The 23984-nt window shown below is 44.5% G+C and overlaps 1 protein-coding gene across 1 annotated transcript in view; it reads left to right on the top strand.

The window, feature by feature from the left end:
- Nucleotides 1-225: 225 nt before the first annotated feature.
- LOC308156577 (tenascin-like) overlaps nt 226-23984 on the top strand; it is a gene marked incomplete at both ends in the record, with an annotated part of 29371 nt that continues 5612 nt past the window's right edge. Inside the window, 21 exons of the mRNA XM_080529949.1 lie at nt 226-709; nt 1837-3150; nt 3552-3815; nt 4169-4284; nt 5184-5337; nt 7119-7388; nt 7702-7887; nt 8027-8116; nt 8664-8927; nt 9447-9842; nt 11154-11612; nt 12233-12508; nt 14771-15043; nt 15226-15498; nt 15690-15962; nt 16632-16931; nt 18205-18477; nt 19105-19227; nt 19690-19833; nt 20634-20753; nt 22760-22903. Of these exons, the coding sequence (XP_080386075.1) occupies nt 226-709; nt 1837-3150; nt 3552-3815; nt 4169-4284; nt 5184-5337; nt 7119-7388; nt 7702-7887; nt 8027-8116; nt 8664-8927; nt 9447-9842; nt 11154-11612; nt 12233-12508; nt 14771-15043; nt 15226-15498; nt 15690-15962; nt 16632-16931; nt 18205-18477; nt 19105-19227; nt 19690-19833; nt 20634-20753; nt 22760-22903 (6196 nt within the window). The remainder of the gene's footprint in view (nt 710-1836; nt 3151-3551; nt 3816-4168; nt 4285-5183; nt 5338-7118; nt 7389-7701; nt 7888-8026; nt 8117-8663; nt 8928-9446; nt 9843-11153; nt 11613-12232; nt 12509-14770; nt 15044-15225; nt 15499-15689; nt 15963-16631; nt 16932-18204; nt 18478-19104; nt 19228-19689; nt 19834-20633; nt 20754-22759; nt 22904-23984) is intronic.

Here is a 23984-nt window from a genome sequence, read left to right as displayed (position 1 = left end):
GGTACATTTTTGGTCTGGAGAAAAAATATACAAATAAACGTTAAGCCTTAACATATACAGATTTAATACAGTAGATATATCTCCCTCTTTACATTATCATTATTTGTCTTTGACTTGATGTATTTTTGTTTACCTTCCAGGACACTCCCACCATTATCAGGATTGGCCTGAATTCGAAGGTTTAGTCTGATATTCACATACTTAGTCCACGAGATAGTGCCAATAATGGGTACCAAAAGCCTTGTAGGCTGCCTCCTCTTGACTGCGCTTGTTGGCCTAAGCCATGCTGGACTGGTGAAGAAAATGCTTCGGCATCGGCGAGAGACCCTGACCCCCGCCGGGGGAGACAACATCACCCTCCCCAGCGGCGACCAGCCAGTAGTCTTCAACCACGTATATAACATCAACGTTCCTGCCGGCTCCTTGTGTTCTGTAGACCTGGATTCCCCAGGTGGGACAGAGGTCGAGACCCGGGATGCAGTTCCGTCTTCAGGCCATCGCACCACCGAGCACACCCTGGGCGGGGAGAACCAGATCGTCTTCACCCACCGCATCAACATCCCCAGGCAGGCTTGCTCCTGTAGCGATGGGCTCCCAGACCTGAAGGATCTTCTGAGCAGGCTGGAAATGCTGGAGGGAGAGGTGTCAACGCTGAGGGATCAGTGTGCTTCTGGGGACGCTGGCTGCTGTAGTGCTCATCAGGTCACAGGTATTGTACCCATTAGTTAGTAGAGTTAGTAGAGTTTTTTCTATGTACAGTATAGTGGGCCACAACCATCTACATACACTATTATATCTATGGGTGTCATGATAGTGTCCTGTGCACAAGATGATGACAGGGATCAAAACATATCCTGGTATAGAACTAGCTAATGCGGCTTGCCCAACCCAAGTAACAAAAGAAAAACAGTTAAATAACTGTACACAGTACACAGTATCAACAACACAACGTATAAGAACAGCATAATGCTATGGGATTGTTTTAGAAAGTCTTAGGCAATACGACGATAGAACATACTAGCTAGCTAATGTTAGCTAGCTAACGCGGCTAACCTAAAACAAACAAACAAACAAACAAACAGAAGGAAACACAAAGGCTACTCACCCAAAAGCAGAAAGTGTTGCGGTATGGTGATCCCGTGAAATCCGTATGTTGTTCTAGTAAACGTTCATTTCATGGGGACTTTCATTGTGCCTTCAGTCATTACTGAACAATGCATTGAGCTAAGCAGTGTTCGTCGATGTACACACTCGAAATACGTACTCACTCACAGAATGAAAACATTGAAAGACGCGCCCTTTGTCTTCCTCCCCCTTGAGCGAGCTCAACAGCCAATCACACCCAAATGAAAGCATACATGTTAATTCAGCCCACCCCCTCAAGCGCATCGGAAAAAGCATGACAAACAAGCTAATTTTGTTGATAGATTATACTTATTTAATGAACGTAAAACTGTTCGGAAAAATAACGAGTGGGTACTTCAAAGCTTCAAGTTGAATGTTAGCTAAAAAAACGAAAATCTGACTTTTAGGTCAGAAATAGTTTGAAGACTGATTTGACGTATTTCTGTTTTGCGCCAGGTAACTCCAAATACGCTAAGCTGACACATAGGGATTCTGCATCCCCCCATTAACTCTCTTTCCATTAGGTGCACATCTGTTTTGTAAAAGTGGGGTGGGTTTATAATGCGTTCTATTGTGTTCTATACTAGGTCATCAATTTAGAAGTAGTTGGCCACTATACTGATTAGAGGCTTTGGTGTACAGGAAGTATTGCTGATTACACAAAACATTCCCAAAAAAAGTTCTGACCTCAAACTCTTACATTCTTCAAAGGTGAGGTGGGGACCAAGCCTTACTGCAACGGTCATGGTAACTACAGTGCTGATGTCTGTGGCTGTGTATGTGAGCCTGGCTGGACGGGACCCAACTGCACCGAGTCCGAATGCCCCAACGACTGCCAGGATCAAGGCCGCTGTGTGGACGGCAGATGTGTCTGCTTCGAGGGCTTCTCCGGCGAAGACTGTTCTCTCCTCCTCTGCCCTGTGGACTGCGGTGAGAACGGCCAATGCCTGGGCGGCGTCTGTGTCTGTGCTGAAGGTTTCACCGGTGACGACTGCTCTCAGACCAACTGCCTGAATAACTGCCTGGGCCGCGGGAAGTGCGTGGACGAAGAGTGTCAGTGTGACGAGCCCTGGTCCGGCTTCGACTGCTCCGAGCTCATCTGCCCCAACGACTGCTACGACCGCGGCCTCTGCATCAACGGCACCTGCTACTGCGACGACGGCTTCACCGGGGAGGACTGTGGGGTACAGACCTGTCCCAACGACTGCCTGGGGAACGGCTTCTGTGTGGACGGCCGCTGTGTCTGCAGTGCCGGCTACACCGGAGAAGACTGCTCCGTCCTCACCTGCCCCAACGACTGCAACGAGAGAGGTACGTGCTCCAGCGGAGTGTGTATCTGTGACACCGGCTACCAAGGAGAGGACTGCAGTGAGCTGTCTTGCCCCAACAACTGCCAGAACAGAGGACAATGCGCCAACGGACAGTGCGTCTGTGACATCGGCTTCCAGGGAGAGGACTGCTCTGAGCTCTCCTGCCCCAACGATTGTATGGACCGGGGCCAGTGTGTCAACGGGCAATGTGTGTGTGAGGAAGGGTTCGCAGGAGAGGACTGCAGCATCAAAACCTGCCCAGCTAACTGCTATGGCCGTGGAGACTGTGTGGATGGCCGGTGTGTGTGCTTCACCGGTTTCACCGGCGAGGACTGCAGTGAGCTGACCTGTCCTAACAACTGCCAGAACCGCGGCCGGTGTGTCGACGGCCAGTGCGTCTGCAACGAAGGCTTCACAGAGGACGACTGCAGTCAGAAGGCCTGTCCCAACGACTGTCTGGCCAGAGGAGCCTGTGTGGATGGCACATGTGTCTGCCAGGAGGGCTATTCAGGGGAGGACTGCTCTGAGCTCACCTGCCCCGAGAACTGCAACAACAGAGGGCGCTGCGTCAACGGGAAGTGCGAGTGTGAGGCCGCCTACGTGGGAGACGACTGTGGGGAGCTGGGCTGCCTAAACAACTGCCAGGACAGTGGCCGCTGTGTGAACGGACAGTGTGTCTGTGAGGAGGGGTACATCGGAGAGGATTGTTCAGAAGGTAAGCCATAAACGCCATAAACCAACCATTTCTTTTTTTTATTTCCATGTGTTTGCTTGCCAGAGCAAATCCAATTATATATTTTCCACATGCTGTTTCTTTTCTTATACTAAAACCACATTCAAATCCCGAAATAAGAGATTTAATGAATCTGAAAGGGATTTTGTGAAACGGATAAAAAAATATAATCTACTGTAACTTTCACTTTTACACGGCACGCTCTGTGCGTTTCAGTTGTCTGTACTTTTGTCTCAAAGTTTTTTGGTGGTCCTTCCCCACGGCCAGATGTGGGTCTGTTGAAAGCATTAGCTTTGTATTGAGGACCATTAGTGGCTGAGGGCATGGGAAACCATCTGAGGCAGACAATAAAAAGGTCAGACAAACTGTTTTTTCGTCTCCAGTCTCTCCTCCGAAGGACCTGGCTGTAACAGAGGTCACCACAGAGACGGTGGACCTGACCTGGAACAATGAGATGTTGGTGACGGAGTATCTGGTCACCTACGCCCCCACCGCCCCTGGAGGCCTGCTGATGGAGTTCACTGTGCCCGGAGACAGGACCGCTGCCACGGTCAAGGAGCTGGAGCCAGGCATCGAGTACCAGATCAACGTTTATGCCATCCTAAGCAACAAGAAGAGCATCCCTGTCAGTGCCAGGGTGGCCACATGTAAGGCTCTACGTATCTGAACCTGTAATCAACCTGAGAACCTGTTTACTCTAACTCTTACATAATGATTTAGTCATTAACTAACAGTTTTTATTCCAGTTGTGTAAAAAACCAGATTAATATTTATTTTTTGTTATTTTTTGTTATTACAAATGTGTGTGTTTTTATGGTTGAAATGTTCGAGATAAATAAAGATCAAATCAAATCAAATCAAATATGCAGTTACAAAGCAATTGCTAAAGAATGTTTTAGAATGTTTGAATACACACAAACAAAAGGTTTATTTGACACAGATGTCTTGATACAACATTTAGAGCAGGCACTGAGTATCCCCTTTGTCTCCGTCCTGCCAGATCTCCCACAGCCAGAGGGCTTGAAGTTCAAATCCGTGAGGGAGACCTCAGTGGAGGTACTGTGGGACCAGCTGGACGTTCCCTTTGATGGCTGGGAGCTGTACTTCCGCAACACGGTTAGTCTATCCATCTCTCCACAAGATTTCACTGCTGCCAGGGGTGCTTAGGTGGCGTAGCGGTTTAAGTGTTGACCATTTAACCGCAGGGTCCCCGGTTCGATTCCGGCCGGGGACATATCCTGCATGTCATTCCTTCTCTCTCTCTCACCCATCCTTCCTGTCTAAATCTCTACTGTATCTGTCAATAAAATGAAAAATATGAGTGGGACTGCCCCACTCAAAAAAAAAAGAAAAAACGTTTAACATTGCACTGCTGAATCTCGACTAGGATTTGATAAATTAGCAGGGACAACTGGGCGGTGTTGAGCCTTTTCAAACAAAAGATGTTGCAATTCTGGGGAAAACAAGCTGGGTTTGAACTCGCTGATCTGGGAATGTTTCGCTGCTGCTTATTGTCTGCAGTGATGTGGTCCTAACTAAGGAATCGATGACATCCGGTTAGAGGGAGGATTCCTCAGTGACAATCTGAGATGTAGTATAAAGAGGACACATCTGATACTGTACTTTGTTGTAATGTGATGAGTGAAAGCTGCATTGTCTCAGACATCGGGGTGGGGGGCGGGGTTACTGTCACTGCCAGACCATGCTCTGCAGTGTTAATTGGTTTCAGTCCTTTCTTCCCGTGCAAATGAGCTTAATTTAGCTTTATTGCCCTCGTGCAATGGAGCTGTTATCCATGATCAACATTTCATATTACCATGTGCTCAATGTGCATTTTTTTTGCAGTATTGTTGAAGGCAGTAAAATGTTATTGATATCAGAATCCAACAGTATAAAAAAAAATGTAGCCTTGCTTACAGTAATTGGAACAACCCCCAACCCCCCCACCCCTTGTATAGAGTTGGTGGTGCTGTATAAAGTTGGCTTTAAACTGCACATATTTTTTTTCATTTTAGAAAGAGACGAACGGAAAAATCCTGAGCAGCCTTCCGTCTTCTCAGACCACTTCCGTGCAGGAGGGCCTTGGTCCAGGTCAGGAATACGAGGTCTCTCTGGGCATCATCAAGAACAACACAAGAGGACCTCAGACAACTAAGACCATCATGACCAGTGAGTTTACACCACACCACATCATACAACACAGCACAGATAACACAACACAACACAACACAACACAGCACAGATAACACAACACAACACAACACAACACAACACAACACAGATAACACAACACAACACAGATAACACAACACAACACAACACAGATAACACAACACAACACAACACAACACAGATAACACAACACAACACAACACAACACAGATAACACAACACAACACAACACAGTACAGTACAGATAACACAACACAGATAACACACCACAACACAGCACAGCACAGATAACACAACACGACATAACACAACATAACACAACACAACACAACACAACACAGCACAGCACAGATAACACAACACAGCACAGCACAGATAACACAACACAACACAGCACAGACAACACAAAACAGACAACACAAAACAACACAGCACAGCACAACACAACACAGCACAGATAACACAACGCAACACAACACAGCACAGATAACACAACACAACACAACACAGCACAGCACAGCACAGATAACACAACACAACACAACACAGCACAGATAACACAACACAACACAACACAGCACAGCACAGCACAGATAACACAACACAACACAGATAACACAACACAACACAGCACAGACAACACAAAACAACACAGCACTGCACAGGAACACAGTGCAACACGGCAAACCTCCTTTTAGCTACACCTAGTGGTGTATCTTTAAAACAGTCCTCCATCGGTTGTCTTTTTGTAATTATTGTGAAATGGGTGGAGGGAGTAAGATTTTAAAAGTGAACAGTACAGTTAATCCAATATATAATCCAATAAAGGAACTGTAAATGACTTCCTTGATATTGTATATGGTATTGTTGACAGCGAAGGGGTCTGCATGAGAGGTGAACATTATTCTATAAATGTTTGGGGTGGATAAGAACAAAGTCTTTACACCTCACAAATAATAAGTGCGCACAGGAAAACATCTGTAGAGTCCAATTGAACCATCATACAGTTACTCAATAGAATGGAAACAATTGCTTAACCCCCACTGCCTTTTCTCACAGCTCAATTTTACAGTGTTTTTGCCAAAGGGAACAAATGTCAACCTTAGCCCAGCATGATATATCTGATATAATAACTAACAATAACAAATCTTAAATGTTTCATTGAGCCGTGCCATAAGCTCTTCACTGGAGCATACCTCAGCTTTTATTGCCCACAACTAATCCATACATGACGTAGTCAAATGCCCCTCGATGTTTATAGAATAAGAATAGCTTGCCAGGCTAAACAAGCGCACCTCCTGCATGCATGGACCCCATTTAATTTAACAATTCCTTGTTGATGGACTTACAGTAGGTAATGTATTTATACAGGCTGAAATTAATCACAGCTTTCAGGAGTGAAGAATGATAGGACACGTAAATGATTTAAACACATTTAAACATTTAAACTGTAGGTTTACAGTTGTTTGATTTGTAGGTTTAAATGTTTGATATTTGTCATTTAAAAGTATGTTTTAAACGTTATTTGTAAAGTATGTTTTAAATGTGGACCCCACTAAAAGTAGCTCATGCCTATGGGTAATAGCTAATGGGGATCCTTCCAATAAACAATAAACAATAAACAAACATTTGGACTATTTCATCTACTATGGTGCCCTTAGCACTAAACCTAGCAACAGCTTCTCGACTCTTCTCATCTGCAAACGACCAGATCCATTGATATAAGAACAACAAGGATGATGTACTGTAACATCATCTTCACTGTGTCTCATCTCCAGGGATCGATGGACCACGTCAGATGGAGGTGAAGGACGTGACGCACTCCTCTGCTCTGGTCACGTGGTTGCAGCCAGTGGCCCAGGTGGACAGGGTGACCGTGTCCTACGGACCCAGCTCAGACTCCTCACACAGGACCAACGTGGAGCTCTCCTCCGTAGACAACCAGTACAGCCTTGACGGCCTGAGCCCAGACACGGAGTATCAGGTCTCCCTGGTCTCCAGGAGAGGAGACATGACCAGCATGCCAGTCTCTGAGATATTCACCACAGGTAAAAGTGGAAATGGCATAGTAGAATAACCCTAACCCGGCCTAACATTAGCTTGCTCGTGCAGAGTCCTTGTCATAATTAATAATAATAATAATAATAATAATAATAATAATACATTAGACTTATAATGTAGCGCTTCTCTAGACACTCAAAGACGCTTTACAAACTGAAAAGATCGAGTAGTAAAATAAAAAGAAACAAAAAAATAAATGAAAGAAAGTATAGGGGTCTAATACATTTTTAGATGACTAAATCTAAATCTAAGTGTCTTTAATAATGAATAATAATGACTTCCCGTCTTGCATTGTCCCAGACCTGGATGCCCCCAAGGACCTGCAGACCCTGTCCCAGACAGAAGACAGTTTCATCCTGGAGTGGAGGAACAGTCTGGCACCTGTTGACATCTACCGGATCAAGTACAGCCCCATAGCCGGGGGTTCGCATGGCGAGGAGCTGTTTCCCTGCAGGCCGGGAGGCACCACCCAGGCCACCATCACTGGTGAGGACGACAGAAGAACAAATCCTGACTGGTTAAACGTGGTTACACAAAATGGTGTTCTCATGTAATGGATGAATGTCAGGAAACAGTTCACTTCATCATGTGCAGGCTACATTCCCTCTGCTCTTGTGTATTGTAGGCCTGAAGCCGGGCACAGAATATGGGATCGGAGTGACGGCCGTGAAGGGCGAGAGAGAGAGCCAGCCGGCCACTACAAATGCAGCGACTGGTGAGAGCCACTGTTCAACGGCTGTCCAAATACCCATTCATCAAACCCCCCCAAAAATACATACATGTCATTGACCATCTGCAGCTAATACAACAATCTTCCAACACAACACCATTTCAGGGCAACAGAATGAGGTAAATGAGCTCACATGATTGATGAGGTGTCTAGAATAATGCCTAGAACTGAATTGGGAATAGTAACCCAGAAAGACCTCACAGACCTCACAACCAGAAAATAAACACCACACCACACCGTTGAAGCAAATATCCGAGTCAAATAGATCCCCCCGAGGTGTGATAATCACTGTATTATGTTCGCTATTACATAATAGAAAGATACACTTGTTATTGAGAGAGCCACACAAGAATGCAGGTCGAGGCGTTGATACCCATGTACACTCTGCTTTACTAGCATCACAACAATGTTACCAGTTACACTAACCGGGTGCCGTAGAGCACCCCCCCTAACGCATGGTAATAACAAGGCATACTGTTGGCAATATCAATTGAATACGTAACACACTGATTGAAAACTATACCCGCCACAGACCTCGATGCGCCCAAGGATCTGGAAGTGAGTGAATCCACAGAGACCAGCATGACCCTGGTGTGGAGAAGACCCCGGGCCAAATTCAACATCTACAGGCTCGTGTTGATCTCCAGAGAAGGCAGGAGGGAGGAAGTGGAGGTACCTGCAACAGCTACCACCTACATCCTTCCTCACCTAATCCCTGGCATGCTGTACACCATCACTCTGACCGCAGAGAGAGGCCAGAGGAAGAGCGCACCTGCTACCGTGTCTGCATCCACAGGTGAGTGTTGAACAGCAGGAACAAGGTCTTCACGACACAGACGTCTTACTCTGATCCGTGCGGTCGATCCTATCGGAAAAGTGTTCCGCAGCACTTTATTATGTTAGTATTTTATATAAACTCAGATGTGCTTTGAAACTTGGTTTAAATCATAGCTTCTGATGAGAACTATTTGGCTGTTTTTTACTGTTCCTATTGCTCAATTATTTGAATTGTACTGTATTTCATATGAAGAGAGATATAAAAAAAAACATGAAGGACGCCATCTGCTCGATTGGCTTGGGTGCAGCTTTTCCAAACCAAATGTATTTCATAGGACATGTTGTTGGAAGTGAAGTAATTTCCTCTGATATATTTCAAGAGGAATCTGGAATTACCCAGGCCAGGATTCCAATAGTTGGATAGTTTACTGCTGAGAGGAAGATTTGAACAACACTCGTATCAGTAACAGTGCCGTAACATGCACACACAATCTCTGTCTCCCTTATTTTGATTTGTGCCTTTGTGTTTTTCTTGTAGCGTCTTTCACGTTTTATTTAGCTGACTCGGTCCCTGAGCTTACGACTCTCACAGGCTCGGAGGACAATATCATTAGCTTTGTGTCTTTAGATGCCTCTGATCCCCAGTTCTCAGGGATGGGGCTTGAGGATGAGCTGGGAGCCTTGACTGTCTCAGGCATTACGTCTGATGGATTTCACCTCTTGTGGGAAACAAAGGCACACATTGTCTATGATAGTTATACTGTAGAATGTAGAGACACTCTGGGATTATGGGATATAAAAGAGGTCCATCTCCATGGAGATGCCACAAGTTCTATAATCCAAGGCCTGAATGCATCTACAGAATATCAAATAGCGCTTTACGGAGTAATCAATAGCCAACGATCCTCGCCGCTTGAAGCAGTTGCTGTTACAGGTATATGCTTTTCTTTTGGGCTGCATGCCTAACAGACACATCCTCTACTGTTGTTGAAACATCTCTCCTTTCAGGCCTACTTGGATCAATATTCTGTCATTTCAGGATTGAAAAAATGATATGTTTAGACTCCAAACCTTAGCATGACTGTATTATGATGATCAATATCTTGATCTGCAGAAGAGCAATGAGCATGGCATGACCACCATGTTGATTACTGTAAGACAATCAACGACTCAACATCTTCACAGATTCATCCCATCCAGGCACTTGTTGCATGCTTAGGAAGCCAGCCCTGTCACACAGTGAGTGTTGCTCTCAAAATACAAGGAGGAATTAATGTCTTTGTAGTAATAGAAAGTTCGATGAAAGACATGACCAAATCAAGTGCCAAGTGTCAATGTTGTTTTATAGAAAACTGTTATTCACAATGTACTATGCTACGGTACCTGTGTGTTGATGACTATAAGCTTTTGTAGTAAGCAGTATGCCTTTTCCTCAGAATCGGCACTTCCAATTGGGCACAATGTCTCCAATGTGGAACACAGTAACATTCAGCCAATGACAGTATCTTTGCTACACCGATTTCCTCCTTCATTTGAGCTTCTAAAAGCAACAATTTGCTCGCTTGCAGATCTGTGCAAAACAATCCATCCGATTCACTCATTGCCTGCAATCCTCATTCATACTGCATCGTTGTTCTCAGAAGTGAACACATAACAACGTCAGAGTCGTCTTATGCATCTTGAAATGATAGAACTGTACCTACAGCACAACAAACTCTCCAACAGCACCGAGTGGTGTTTGATGTCGGTTCTCCAGAGAACGTTGGCAGACAGTGCATGGCTTTTTCATCCGTTTGAAGTGTACTGTGTACTTCCGCTCCGGTGGACTACGCAGAACCTTCAACAGTTAATGGTGCTCATTCAGGTGCCATTAACATAGGAGCTGCTCGGCGTGAATGCACAGTGTGTCTCCCATGCATGTGGATACCTGCTGTATGGTCCTGCATTTAAGCAGGGACAATAACTAGTGCCTTGAGAGATGAGGGTGACGAAGGAAAACCACATTCACCTCTTCGATCCTCAATAGGTAGAAGTCCGAAAATGATGATGAAAATGATAACCATTGTGTTACTATTATCTATCATGATGTTTATGTGTACATTGGTTTCCATCTGTTGCATCACCAGTCATTTATTTGAAACAAATCTTCTCCCCGCAGGTTAAAACATTTCTCTTTTGTTTCTGTGTTGCACCTTCGGAGGTAAACAATCACACGTTTAATCCTTTTGAATGTACTTTCGTTTAGCACCCAAGTCTACCTCTCCTGATGTAATTGCTCTGAGTGTCAAAAACACTCCTCCGACGTCTCGGTCAGCTCTCGCCACGGGAGCTGTCCGTCCAACAGCCATTCCCCTCATCCCTCTAAACACAGAGGGGCCGTCGTCCTTCTCTCCCACTGAGGGTCTGGGCTCTGGGGCCCAGCCGGAGGGCTCCAGCCTGGATGTACCGAGGGACCTCAGTGTGACAGATGTGACCTCTACTAGTGTGAAGCTAGCCTGGTCAGCACCTGAGGAGGTCTATGATAGCTTCTTGGTGGAGCTGAATGCCCTGTCAGGAATGGCACAAGCTCATGTGACCGCAGTACCAGGAAGTGCCAGGAGGGCCCAAATAGCAGGGTTGTCCCCTGGGATACGTTATGAGGTCTCTTTGTATGGGATGGTGGAGAGGGCACAGTCTCAACCTCTCCGTGCTGTTGTCAATACAGGTATACTATGGAGCAGAGATTCCTTGTCATAGCCATCCAGAGTCACCAGTCATCTCTCTCTCTCTCCATCCTTTGTCCATGTTCACCGGTTTCACCCATTCCATTTTTTCCATTTGTAATTATATTCTCATATCCCATTAACGGAGGAATATAGAAATAGAGTTTGTCATAAAAAAGACAATTCCAGCCAAATCAGTTACAGTTCTAAAAAGAAACAATATCAAATTACCCACTCTGCGAAGCATGAGGGGGAAAAATACAGATTGATCGTAGAGTCACAAATATATATGGCTGTATCCCTTCACACAGAAAATACTATTCTTCATCTTCATCCTCTTTCATTCCATTCTTCCCCTGATCCATCCCTGTGTCTTCATCTGTTCTGTGTCTTTGACGACCCACTGACACTAACGAGCCTCTGAAACACACCACAGTATAATCTTGGAAAGCGTCGCGCCTACAAGTGCGTATAGCTGACGCGAAACACGATTATACTGTGAGACATAGCTTTACGACGTGATGTGAAAAAACTAACAACATACACAAACTTGATTTATTTGATTCTCAACATGTTAACGGTATCCTTATTGACTCCCGCTCTAATCTTGTTTGTCTGTCAGAGGAGCTGAGGCCTCAGGTGGTGAACCTCACCGCCTCTGATGTGACGTGGGACAGCTTCAATGTGTCCTGGGGCACGGAGAACGGAGACTTTGAGAGCTTTGTCATTGAGGTGACCAACCTAGAGGGCGGTCTGGAGAGCCAGAACCTCACGCTGTCCGGGGATGCCCTGAGTCTGGGTATCTCTGGCCTGAGTGTCAACTCCACCTACATGATTGCTCTGTACGGGGTCTACCAGGGTTCCTTCCAGGAGCCTGTGTATACCGAAGCCAGCACAGGTACCTGCCCCCAATGGCTGTGTCCGAGGGGGGTTCTGTCCCCCCCACCCCTCCATCTTATTATTCTTCTGGCTTCTTCCCTTGTTTCCCTGACCAGGTTTCTTTCTATTCCAGTCGGGATCTACTGTATGTCGAACCACACACGCACACACACCACGTGCATCTGTTACTCCTAACACACTCCACATAACAACAACTACTAAGCACCTCTGCCTTCCAGCATCTCCAGTACACCGCACAGCACCACTCCAACATTCACACTGCACGGGGGCAAGCAAGAATAATGACGTTAACCCTATGAGCCTTTGATTCACAACAGCGATGTGATTGTTCCGTTATAACAAAACATGCCATGTTATCATTCTCACCCTCCAGCCACTGTGTCAGTTTTGCTGAGAAATGGCAGGGTGGTGCTGGGTCGCGCACCCTTTATTGAAACAAGCAGCCTGCCTGCAAGTGACCCACCTCATCTTGTCCCGCTCCCTCCTCCCATTTCATACCATTACCCAAAGTGCATGGCGCCCCTCCCCAACATTACCTGCATCGTGGTGAGTTTTGATGTGATGTGTGCTGCAATGATTGCAAAAGAAAAAACAACCCCCCCCCCTTAAAACCCACAAAATGTGTAGATTCATCCTCATCTCATCTCATCACCCACCCCCCCCCCCCCCTCCCATCTCACAGACTGAGTAGTTGATTAACTAATAGTGCTTGTTGACAGTCATGCTTGAACTAAGTGATCACAGAATGCCTGAGTGATATTTGAGGTCTGACAGTTTGAGCACGACAGAGACTGCGGTTGTGTTTTTTTACAAAGGAAAATGACAGTTTACAGGCAACGGTCAGTCTGAATGTTTGTCTGTTTCTGATAACTCGTCTTGTCATAGAATGGGGTTAAATCCCTATTTCCATTGGAATATCCAGGTGGTAGAAAATTCAATGATAACCTGTAGTCCTGTAAAAAAAAATATTTATAAAAATAATATATAGAGTAGGATTCCAAGTTATTAGTGTCTAAAATTCTTTGTCCACCTGGTATTCCAACTAACAGCTTTACTGAATGCCCCCCTTTCATCATACTCTATGCATCTATGCATGTGATCATGAATGTAACCACAGCTTGAATGCCAGAGAACATTCCTCTCCCCTTGTTACCAACCTTAAACTGCAATAGATTTAGGGTGTGTTCGTAAATACACTCTGAGCACCCGGGGTGCTCTCCGACCATTCCGATTTCGGTTGAAACCAGAGCGCTCTGAGTGTTCAGAGCAGTTTTCCAGAGCGTATTTTCGAACGCACCCTTTGTCCAAAAGGCATGCGAGTCTTGTCCTCTAACATCATCAATCATCCATGTTGTTAACATCGTTAGTGCCAGCCAGACAGACTCTCTTGTACGGGCTTGGCAGTGTGCTACGTCACTAACACGTCCTACAGTATGTCTCTTAGACACATTGTTCACACTAAAGTCAACTACTGTAGACAGTCGTTTCATCAAGGATACGTGTCAGTGCTTTAGTGCAGCCTACTGTCACGAGGCTCTCGTCTCTCTTTTCCCTCTCTTTCACTGTCTGGCACTTCAGCTCTCCGTCTGTCACGTCCCCTTGTTGTGTTGGTGTCAATGTCTTTCACTTTCTTGTCTGTGAACAACATACACACATCTAGCTCAGATCCCAGGTAGATTCTTTACCAGCTGCATACTTATATAGAAACACATGAGGCTGTTTTATTGTTGCCTTATGATGTTTCCATCTAAGGCCAAAATTGGAATAGCGATTATTGAACCACAAAATAGACCATAATAAATCACTTTCATGCCTCGTATTATGCTAAAACTAACTAAAACTGTACATATGTGGTGTTTTCCACATTACGATTAGTTCCTAACTTCCTGCTGTATTAGTTACTGTGAAACACATTCCTCTTTTACTCTCGACTAAACATCCCACACTTCATTGTTGTATTGTCAGTATGAAAATGTGCACGTCATTAATTTTTCAATGAAGTGCTATCAAAGACTATCCAGAATGGCAAGGGGGGAGGTGAGTGCCATGTAAAATTGCACTTATTTTTCTCATATATTACAATCAATGAGGGAAATTATGATATATTATCACCACCTTTTAAACAAGTATTTTGGTAGATAAATGACTGAGTATTTTACAGCGGGATATACTGTATATATACTAGAATACAATTCATTATAGGCATTATGTGTTCCACATTTAGCTTAAGTGAAAATCCAATAACTGTTTCTTCCTTTAGTGAGCGAGCCAGTGGTTGGCAATCTGTATGTGTCTAACTTAACATCAGAGAGCTTCTCAATCTCCTGGAATGGCACTGAGGGACACTTTGATGGTTACGTCCTGGAGATTATTGATTCTGATTGGCAGAGAGAGCCAGAGGAATATAATATATCCCACAATGCAATGTCCCATGACATTGCAGGGCTAAGGCCCAGCACTGACTATATAGCCTACCTCTATGGGACTGTCAAAGGATCACGAACCCATGCTGTCAGTATTGTTGCCTCAACAGGTATTTGGTTCTTCCATCTCGTTTGTTTAGGTCCTGTTTCTTAATGATCTTCCTCCCTATTTCAACAATTGTTCGTTTATTTCCATGACATAACGTTTGCACACTGGATAACGTCATTATATAAGGAAAACAAGAATGTAGCACCTAAAAAACATAAACACTGACTTTTCTCTCCCCTGTAGCTGCAGAGCCTGACCTGTCCAGGCTAGTTGTCTCTAACATTACCTCAGACAGATTCTCACTGTCTTGGAGGACTGGAGAGAAGGCTTTTGATAACTTTGTAGTAGAAGTCAGAGAGTCTGCTATACCCTCACATGCGATGGGGCGCACTCTGTCTGGAGGGGCGCGCTCCACAGTTATGGCCGGGCTCAAAGGGAGCACAAGCTACAACATCAAACTGTACACCAGCACCGGTGGACAAAATACACCGCCCCTATTCGCTGTAGCTACCACAGGTATTGCACTGCATGCATTTCTTTAGATTTTTAAATCAAAGCGAAGTGACCAAAATAGCTTAATGTGTAACATTACCCAAATCCAAGTTCTGTGACTATCACTGACCCATGTGATGGTTCCTGATGAGAAATCAAATCTCTGAAAGCCCTTACATCCCCCTAATTGAAAATCAACATTCTCTTTTGTGCAGAGGCTGTCCCACAATTAGGCCCTATAGCTGTGTCGGACATAAGCCATGATAACTTCACCCTGTCCTGGAGTACACTGGCAGGCCACTTCCATGGCTTTGTGGTACGAGTCACTGACTCCGAACAGCTGTTTGATACACTGGAGTTCAGGCCATCTGGCGAAGTACCTAAGGTTACTGTCCCTGGCCTGGCAGACGCCACTGCCTATGACATTGAGCTGTACGGTATCTCTCATGGGCGCCGTACTCCCTCCCTCTTAGCCCATACCGTCACAGGTACTATGTAATTTACTCATATCTTCAGCTCTTATCACAGCTCTGAAAGGACTGATTAATATCCAAATCATTGTGCATGAAGCATGACTCTCACCTTGGTTAGGTATTGTTTAGAATGAAACATGACACTTTAGCCTTAGCCTGGCCTGACTTTGTTGAGATGTTTGGCAGGAACAAGATTGCATGTCCTTGCACAGGATAAGATCATTTGGATTTTTTTTACATTTTGACTTGACTCCTAGATCTTGCAGGTTTTGATACATTGTTCAAGTGTGCATTTCAAAGAAATGTATCTCCTCTTATGGACATAATGGACAAGGATTGGTTGAACTACGAGTTTATACTTTGGCTTGTACAGTAGCTGCATGTCATTCCAGGAGATGGAGACCCATGCTTTATGATTATTAATGTGTCACTTTAAGTTGATCTATGCATGTGCATGCCATGAGTTTCGTCATTTGATTGAGGTAGGCATCACAGGCCCAGCTACAATATATTAAAATAGAGAAAAAGTTGAATTCACTGCACAGAAATACTGTACTTTTGCAATCATTGCCCACATCAATCACCATATGTATTCTGACTACGCCTTATCCCTTCCTCCCTCATCTAATCCTCCTTCCTCTATGAAAAAAAAAAACCAAACCAAAAACTGACCCTTGCTTCCAGCTCCACTGCCCAGAGTGAAAAACTTGACAATTTCGGACATAACCCCATATGGCTTCCGTGTGTCCTGGGAGGTGCATCAGCAGCAGGACGGGGCTCCCCCTGGTGGTGGTTTCAGCCATTTTCAGATAGTGGTGTCAGATTCAGGCTGGTTGCTGGAGCCCCAGGAGTTCTCTGTGCCTGGCAACCAGAGCCACCTGGACATCTGGGGCCTGATCACTGGCATAGGCTATGAGGTCAGGCTGACTGGGGTGTCCAGGTCTGGGCTGCACTCTCGGTCGCTGACCACAGTGGCTGTGACAGGTACCACCCACACTGCACATTGAGGGCTGAATCCTAACTTAGACAAGATGTGGGTGCGGAGAAATCTCCATATTAGGGGTTAGGATTCGGCCCTGTGCCAAGAGGCCTCTCCATCACAGCTAGGGTAGATCACAATCTCTTATGTACTGTATAGGTCCATGGCATAGTTTTGATGCTGGGTGATATTTTGGTAATATTTCATGTAATTTGCCTTCACCTTTCACAAGAGTTGCCATAGTAGCTGAAAAACAAGTTGTCTGTTGATCTCAAACTGGATCATAAAAAGATGATGAAATATTGATACCCATACTTTGGTGGGGAGGCCTCTACACAACCCAGCTACCTCCTACAACATCACTCTCTTCCAGAACAATCTGTTTACACTTCATCTCTTCTTCCTCCTGTTTTTTCAAACTTTCAGATCTTGCCTGTGTTCTCAGTTATGCATCTTAGTTACAGCGAAGAAGCGTGTGGTGCTCGGCTGTTTCCTCTATCTCCCAAAAATATGAGCAAGCACATGTCTGTCTGTGTTCATATTTGAAGCTGTGTTTTCCCTCAGATTCCTCATTAGGACACTGCAAAAGGATGCGTTTCACAGTGGACACTTATCACTGTCACACCATTGTCACCGCTAAATGTTCTTGGGTGATAAAAGCCATTTCTAAGTTTCTCCAATCATTTATTAATGAATATAGCCAGTCTGTCTTTGTTTTCAGTTGAAAACTACAGAGGATGGTTACCGGGCCAATGAATAACAGTTAATTAATCAACTTTGCAAAGGTTAGCATAAGCTGGAAAACACAGACGAATCAATATGGCATTTTGAGCATGGAATGTCAGTTGATTCAACCTCTCATCTAATTTGTTTCTTGATCTTTGAATGCACTGAATGCACCCAGGCTGGCCTTGAGGACGCATGGAGGATCTGGTTTAACGAGATTGTTTGCCAACAACCTTTGCAACAGAGGGTGTATGGATGTCAACTTTATAAACTGACTTCAATAAATGTATCTACAACAACCAATGTGTCTATTCCTCAATACACTCACAAAGTCGAGTAATGCATTGTGCCCTTCTATAACTTCGTGCAATGTTTTGAACTAATTTGTGATAGCATGGCATATTGGTGGTGGCGAAGAAGGCCTAACCGGTAACTCACTTTTCCCGCCTGATTGTCGACCGTCTCCGAACCCGCCATTCGCCTCCTCTACTTTGAATGGTGCTCGCAAAACGAAGAAAAATAGTTGCGTTATTATATTCCCTTTCCAACCAGAGGCAGAGCCAGAAGTGGAGCACATGTTCATCTCGGACATCACGGCTGAAAGTTTCCGTCTGTCGTGGACAGCAGATGAGGGCATGTTTGATAGATTTGCTATCAAAATTAGGGACGCCAAGAAGGTAGCTCATCCGCAAGAATACAACGTCCTCGGTGACGAGCGAACCAAGGTGTTAACTGGGCTCACTGGAGGCACCGAATACGAAATCGAGCTGTATGGGGTCACGTTGGAACATCGCTCCCAACCAATTACTGGCGTTGCCAGAACAGGTATTTTTCAGAAAAACCAAGAAAGCACAATTTTGGCCTGACTGCATATCTCACACAACTCTAAACTCTGTTTTAAACAGTTTTTTGTTCTGGTGAATATTTAGACATTTCGTTTTGAATGGGTTTTCTTTCTTCCCAATGGTGGTTGTGCTGATGAGGTCAAGGTTCAGCATCATTTAACATTCAGGCCTAACTCTGGGTTGTTGCATGCTTTCTATGTTTACTTCCTGGGGCTAATGCAGATCAGCTTCAGTGTGGTGTTAGTTAGGCATCTCTCATTATCTTCATAGTCATTTACTCTGACAAAAGTGGTCACTTGGTGCTGTTCATTTCTATGTTCATGGGGCTAAAAACAAAGACATTGGTTATGGGATATCTTATTACCGTAAATCTTCCAAGCAATCTATTTCTATGAGTTTGGCCTTGGTGCCAGTGTTTTCTCAGTAACTCTGTTTTCTCAGCTGGTTTCTCCATGATGATGTTGTTGTTGGCACCAAATTGACCAACACAATGTCTCAGAAGTATTGATTTCCCAATCAAACGTCAAATGAGCTAGTACAGATTTACCTAATCTATGTTCTGTGTTGTGTCCTTTTTAACCTTACCCCCACCACCATACTGTGCCAGGCCTGGGTACTCCAAAAGGTGTTCACTTCTCAGATGCGACTGACACCTCAGCCATCCTCCACTGGACCGTGCCTCGTGGCAAAGTGGACAGCTACCGCATCGTCTATTTGGCCCGCGAGGGAGGTGAGTTCTCAGGCATACGTCAGACACAACAGTACCCTTCCACCCATGCAAGTTAGTGGAGATTCATATCCTTCATATTTGCTAAATTGCTCATGCTAACCATGCTAACTTTCTCCATGATAACTTTCTTCAGTTGGACTAATATTCAAACTGTGTACACTAGCACTTCACGGCTTACCTCAAAGTATTCCTGTGACAATTTTCACATTTACGTGGAATTCAGTCTCCACCATTAACATACACACACCGGGTCTCCTCACACAAGGAGGAGTGCGCCCTCTGGTGGAGAAGAGCATAAACAATGTATTCCATACATTATTTTTAAGAATGTTTCAAAATAAATGAAAATGAACAGTTACAGCATATTCATCTTTCACAGTATTAGCTTTTATAGATCTCCAAAATGTTTATTACAATTTGGTTTGATATAAGGTTAATGTAACCTGTTTTCCCCATCCATAGGTGGTCCTATGGCAGTCACGGTGGATGGGAATGAGTCCCAGGTTTTGCTGGTCAACATGGTTCCAGGGTTGACATACGAGGCGACTGTCACAGCTGTGAAGGGCCTGGAGGAAAGTGACCCAGAGACAGCCACTGTTACCACAGGTCTGTTACGGCATATACAGTAGTTCAGATTTGCGTTACATAACATGACCCAACATGATTTGATTTGATTTATTAGCATCCCCATTAGCTTATGCAAAGCATCAGCTACTCTTCCTGGGGTCCACACAAAACATATACAAGAAATCATCACAAAACATATAACAAAGAAGAATAACATCAACATACATAACATCACAAAACATATAACAACTTACATAACAACAAATAACTCAGTCAGCAATGCTCACGGCCTCAGTTGTTGGTGAGCATCACAAAACACATCACAGAGAAGAACCCTCCACACACAACAATAAATGACAGAAATAGAATTAAAATATTCAGATAGGAGTACCAGTGGTAACTACACCATTTGTTTTCATTAGCAATACATATACGTTACATTATATCAAACTGTGTTGTGAAAATACTTTATCGTGCAACATGTCATTTCTATCCATGATTAGATACAGTATATTATGAGCATTTCAGTAATCAATGGCATACACTATTGATTCCCAGTCAATACAGTATGCATGCTAAATGACTCTTCTCACTCTGCGCTCAATCACCCCTGTCAATTATTTTTGAAAAATGTGCAGATGTCATCTGCAGGTCACTATCCTCCACACATTCATATTTAACCTGTTTTTGACCTGTTATGGCTGCTGTAACTTGTATCTCACATGAACATTTTATGATCTGTCTAATCAGATTTGGTGTGCTCCGAGGCTGTGTACCCAGAGCTGACCAGACTGTTGTTGTGTATCAGGGATAACAGAGTCTGTCTGTGTCGTCCTCAGCTCTGGACCAGCCACAGGGTCTGTCTGCCATCAACGTCACAGACACCACGGCCTTGCTGCTATGGCAACCCGCTATGGCTACCATCGATGGCTACGTCATCACCTACAGTGCAGATTCAGGTGTGTGTGTGTGTGTGTGTGTGTGTGTGTATGTGAGTGTGTGTCACTCTTTCTTTATCTTTTTTATTTGTCGATGTTAAATGTGATCACTTGGCATCAAACAACACATTACACAGTGTGTTTGTGACAGGGTCTGGTGAAAAAGGCCCCAAGTAGGGCACGGTCATTTTTCAGTTTTTTTTTTACAGGATATGAAAGGGCATTTTAAGCTTTCACGTGATGTGTCATACATTGAAATTATTGAAAATAGTTGAAGAATTGAATTGAAATTAGTTAGAAGAAATAGAAGAACATGCTTATTTGAATGTTGGTATCCCTCAAACCCAGTGGCGGGCGGTGCATTTCACACCTAGGCCTTCAGTGATGTCCGACACATTCCTACCTGAATTATTCTACCTCTTAATACCATCGTTATGACGGCATGGCTCTAGAAACTAGACAGAAACACAGTATAACCGGGCGTTGCATCACCTTAACATAGTCAGACAAGTACAACAGAGTTATATTAATATTTCCGAAGCATTTTTAATCAATAAATCCGCATTTACAATGAAGAGTGTTAAACTAACATCTTTAAGATCGCTACATTACCCACGTCTGTCGTCTCGTCCACCATAATAGCGACAAAGGGTGCCTTTTTAATCTCCATTTTGATCTCTTCTCCCATCACTTAAGCAATAGCAAAAATCAGGTCGTTTTGTATTTTGCCTGACGTCCCAGTAAACACTTTGTTTGTGGACAGGTGGTAATGTAAATCTGGGTTGTTTTCAGCCAGAAAATAAATAAGCTCAACGTAGTTTCCTCTGTTTGTGGACTCGGTGCTTTCATCGTGTCCCCTAAATGATAGTTATTGTTTACCCAAAAACAGGACACAATCGATCAGTATTATCGATCAGTCAACGAAAGCTTTCGTTGTGATGCTCCGTTTCCCTGCGCACTTTCGAAAGTTTCACATCTACCGGCATATACGCATCTCAATAGTGAATATCAATAGTGCGTATCAATAGTGCGTATCAATAGTGCGTATCCAATCAAAAGACGTGCTGGGTGCTGACATCATTGAGCCTTCCAGAAGGCTCCGTTGTTGCTTTTGCTCGCATCTACGTAGGTTTACTAGGAACGCCACAGGTTTTCTCGTTCCAACGTTAAGTTACAGGTCGAATCCGCGGCACCGCTTAACGTGCAGGCAGGCAGATTTTGGAGCCCCCTAGCAACACATTTTGATTGGATAAAAGCTCTAACATAAAGGCCAGCCCTCCAAATCTCAATCGGAGACTGGAAGCAGCGCAACCAAGAGGAAAGCTATGAAATGAAGAGAATAGACTATGGGGAATCATTAATACATATTTGTGGAAAAAATATATTAAAATAAAATGTATATTCTGATGATGTTTAGGCCAGCAGAGAAGGCCTTGCTGGCCCTGACGGCACACCACTGCTCAAACCCAATAAACCGCATTTGCTACCATCGCGTTTAAACCGCATTTGCTACCATCGCGTTTAAACCGCATTTGCTACCATCGCGTTTAAACCGCATTTGCTACCATCGCGTTTAAACCGCATTTGCTACCATCGCGTTTAAACCGCATTTGCTACCATCGCGTTTAAACCGCATTTGCTACCATCGCGTTTAAACCGCATTTGCTACCATCGCGTTTAAACCGCATTTGCTACCATCGCGTTGGTAGCTAGGTAGGAGCTAAGAAAAAACACCGCTATGAACATCTAACTGCACGTTTAGCGCATCACAACATGCTGAGAGAACATCGACATGCTAAAAACACATAACTACACATAATTAGATGATCACGCAGTCCTTGCTTTTGAACACGTCCTAAAACATAATGTTTGTTTACAAACCATGGTATCACTAACCCAGTAGTCTACGGCAGACTATACAGTGAATCCAATTAAGCTTTTTGGTCATTTTGCGAGACCTTTTCACCAGACCGTGTCACATTTCTGTCTTGTTGTTTAACATGGCTCCTGCCCCCTGTTCTCTCCAGTGGCCCCAGTGATAGAGCATGTGTCTGGGAACACGGTGGAGTTTGAGATGAGCTCCCTGGTTCCTGCCACCCACTACACAGTCGGGGTGTATGCCAGGAGGGAGGACCAGAAGAGTGGCTCTGCCACCACTGAATTCACCACCGGTGGGTCTCTAGTGAGATAACACTAGCATATCATCTAGTCTACAACCAACCAGGCACATATTGTTTCGTATAATGCTTTTTGCACAGGGCCAAATCCAAATTTGAGATTTGCATCTGACGCAAAAAGGTTTGTATAATTCCTCTCTATGTATCTATAGGGTAGCATCAATTCCTCATGCAGTCTAATTCCCCTCATGCAGTGTGATTCCTAGAATTTAGAATTTTTAATCCAAAGCGATTTACAATTACAGATTACAGGGACATTCCCCCTGGAGGAACTGTTGTTTTTGTTTCAGGCGGGATTTGAACTCACTAGTTCAACTCACTATCCACTAGACCACCACTACCCCTAATTCACTACCCCTAATGCAGTGTGATTCCTCATGCAGTGTGGTTCTTCATGCAGAGTGGTTCCTCATGCAGAGTGGTTCCTCATGCAGTGTGGTTCTTCATGCAGTGTGGATCCTCATGCAGTGTGGTTCCTCATGCAGAGTGGTTCCTCATGCAGAGTGGTTCCTCATGCAGAGTGGATCCTCATGCAGAGTGGTTCCTCATGCAGAGTGGTTCCTCATGCAGTGTGATTCCTCATGCAGTGTGATTCCTCATGCAGAGTGGTTCCTCATGCAGTGTGATTCCTCATGCAGTGTGATTCCTCATGCAGTGTGGTTCCTCATGCAGTGTGATTCCTCATGCAGAGTGGTTCCTCATGCAGTGTGATTCCTCATGCAGTGTGATTCCTCATGCAGAGTGGTTCCTCATGCAGAGTGATTCCTCATGCAGTGTGATTCCTCATGCAGAGTGGTTCCTCATGCAGTGTGGTTCCTCATGCAGTGTGATTCCTCATGCAGAGTGGTTCCTCATGCAGTGTGGTTCCTCATGCAGTGTGATTCCTCATGCAGTGTGATTCCTCATGCAGTGTGGTTCCTCATGCAGTGTGATTCCTCATGCAGTGTGATTCCTCATGCAGTGTGATTCCTCATACAGAGTGGTTCCTCATGCAGAGTGGTTCCTCATGCAGAGTGGTTCCTCATGCAGTGTGGTTCCTCATGCAGAGTGGTTCCTCATGCAGTGTGGTTCCTCA

The sequence above is a fragment of the Nansenia antarctica genome (assembly GCF_963989245.1).
Source record: "Nansenia antarctica genome assembly, chromosome: 4".
Classification (NCBI taxonomy): Eukaryota; Metazoa; Chordata; class Actinopteri; order Argentiniformes; family Microstomatidae; genus Nansenia; species Nansenia antarctica.
This window is presented reverse-complemented; position numbering and strand designations above follow the sequence as displayed.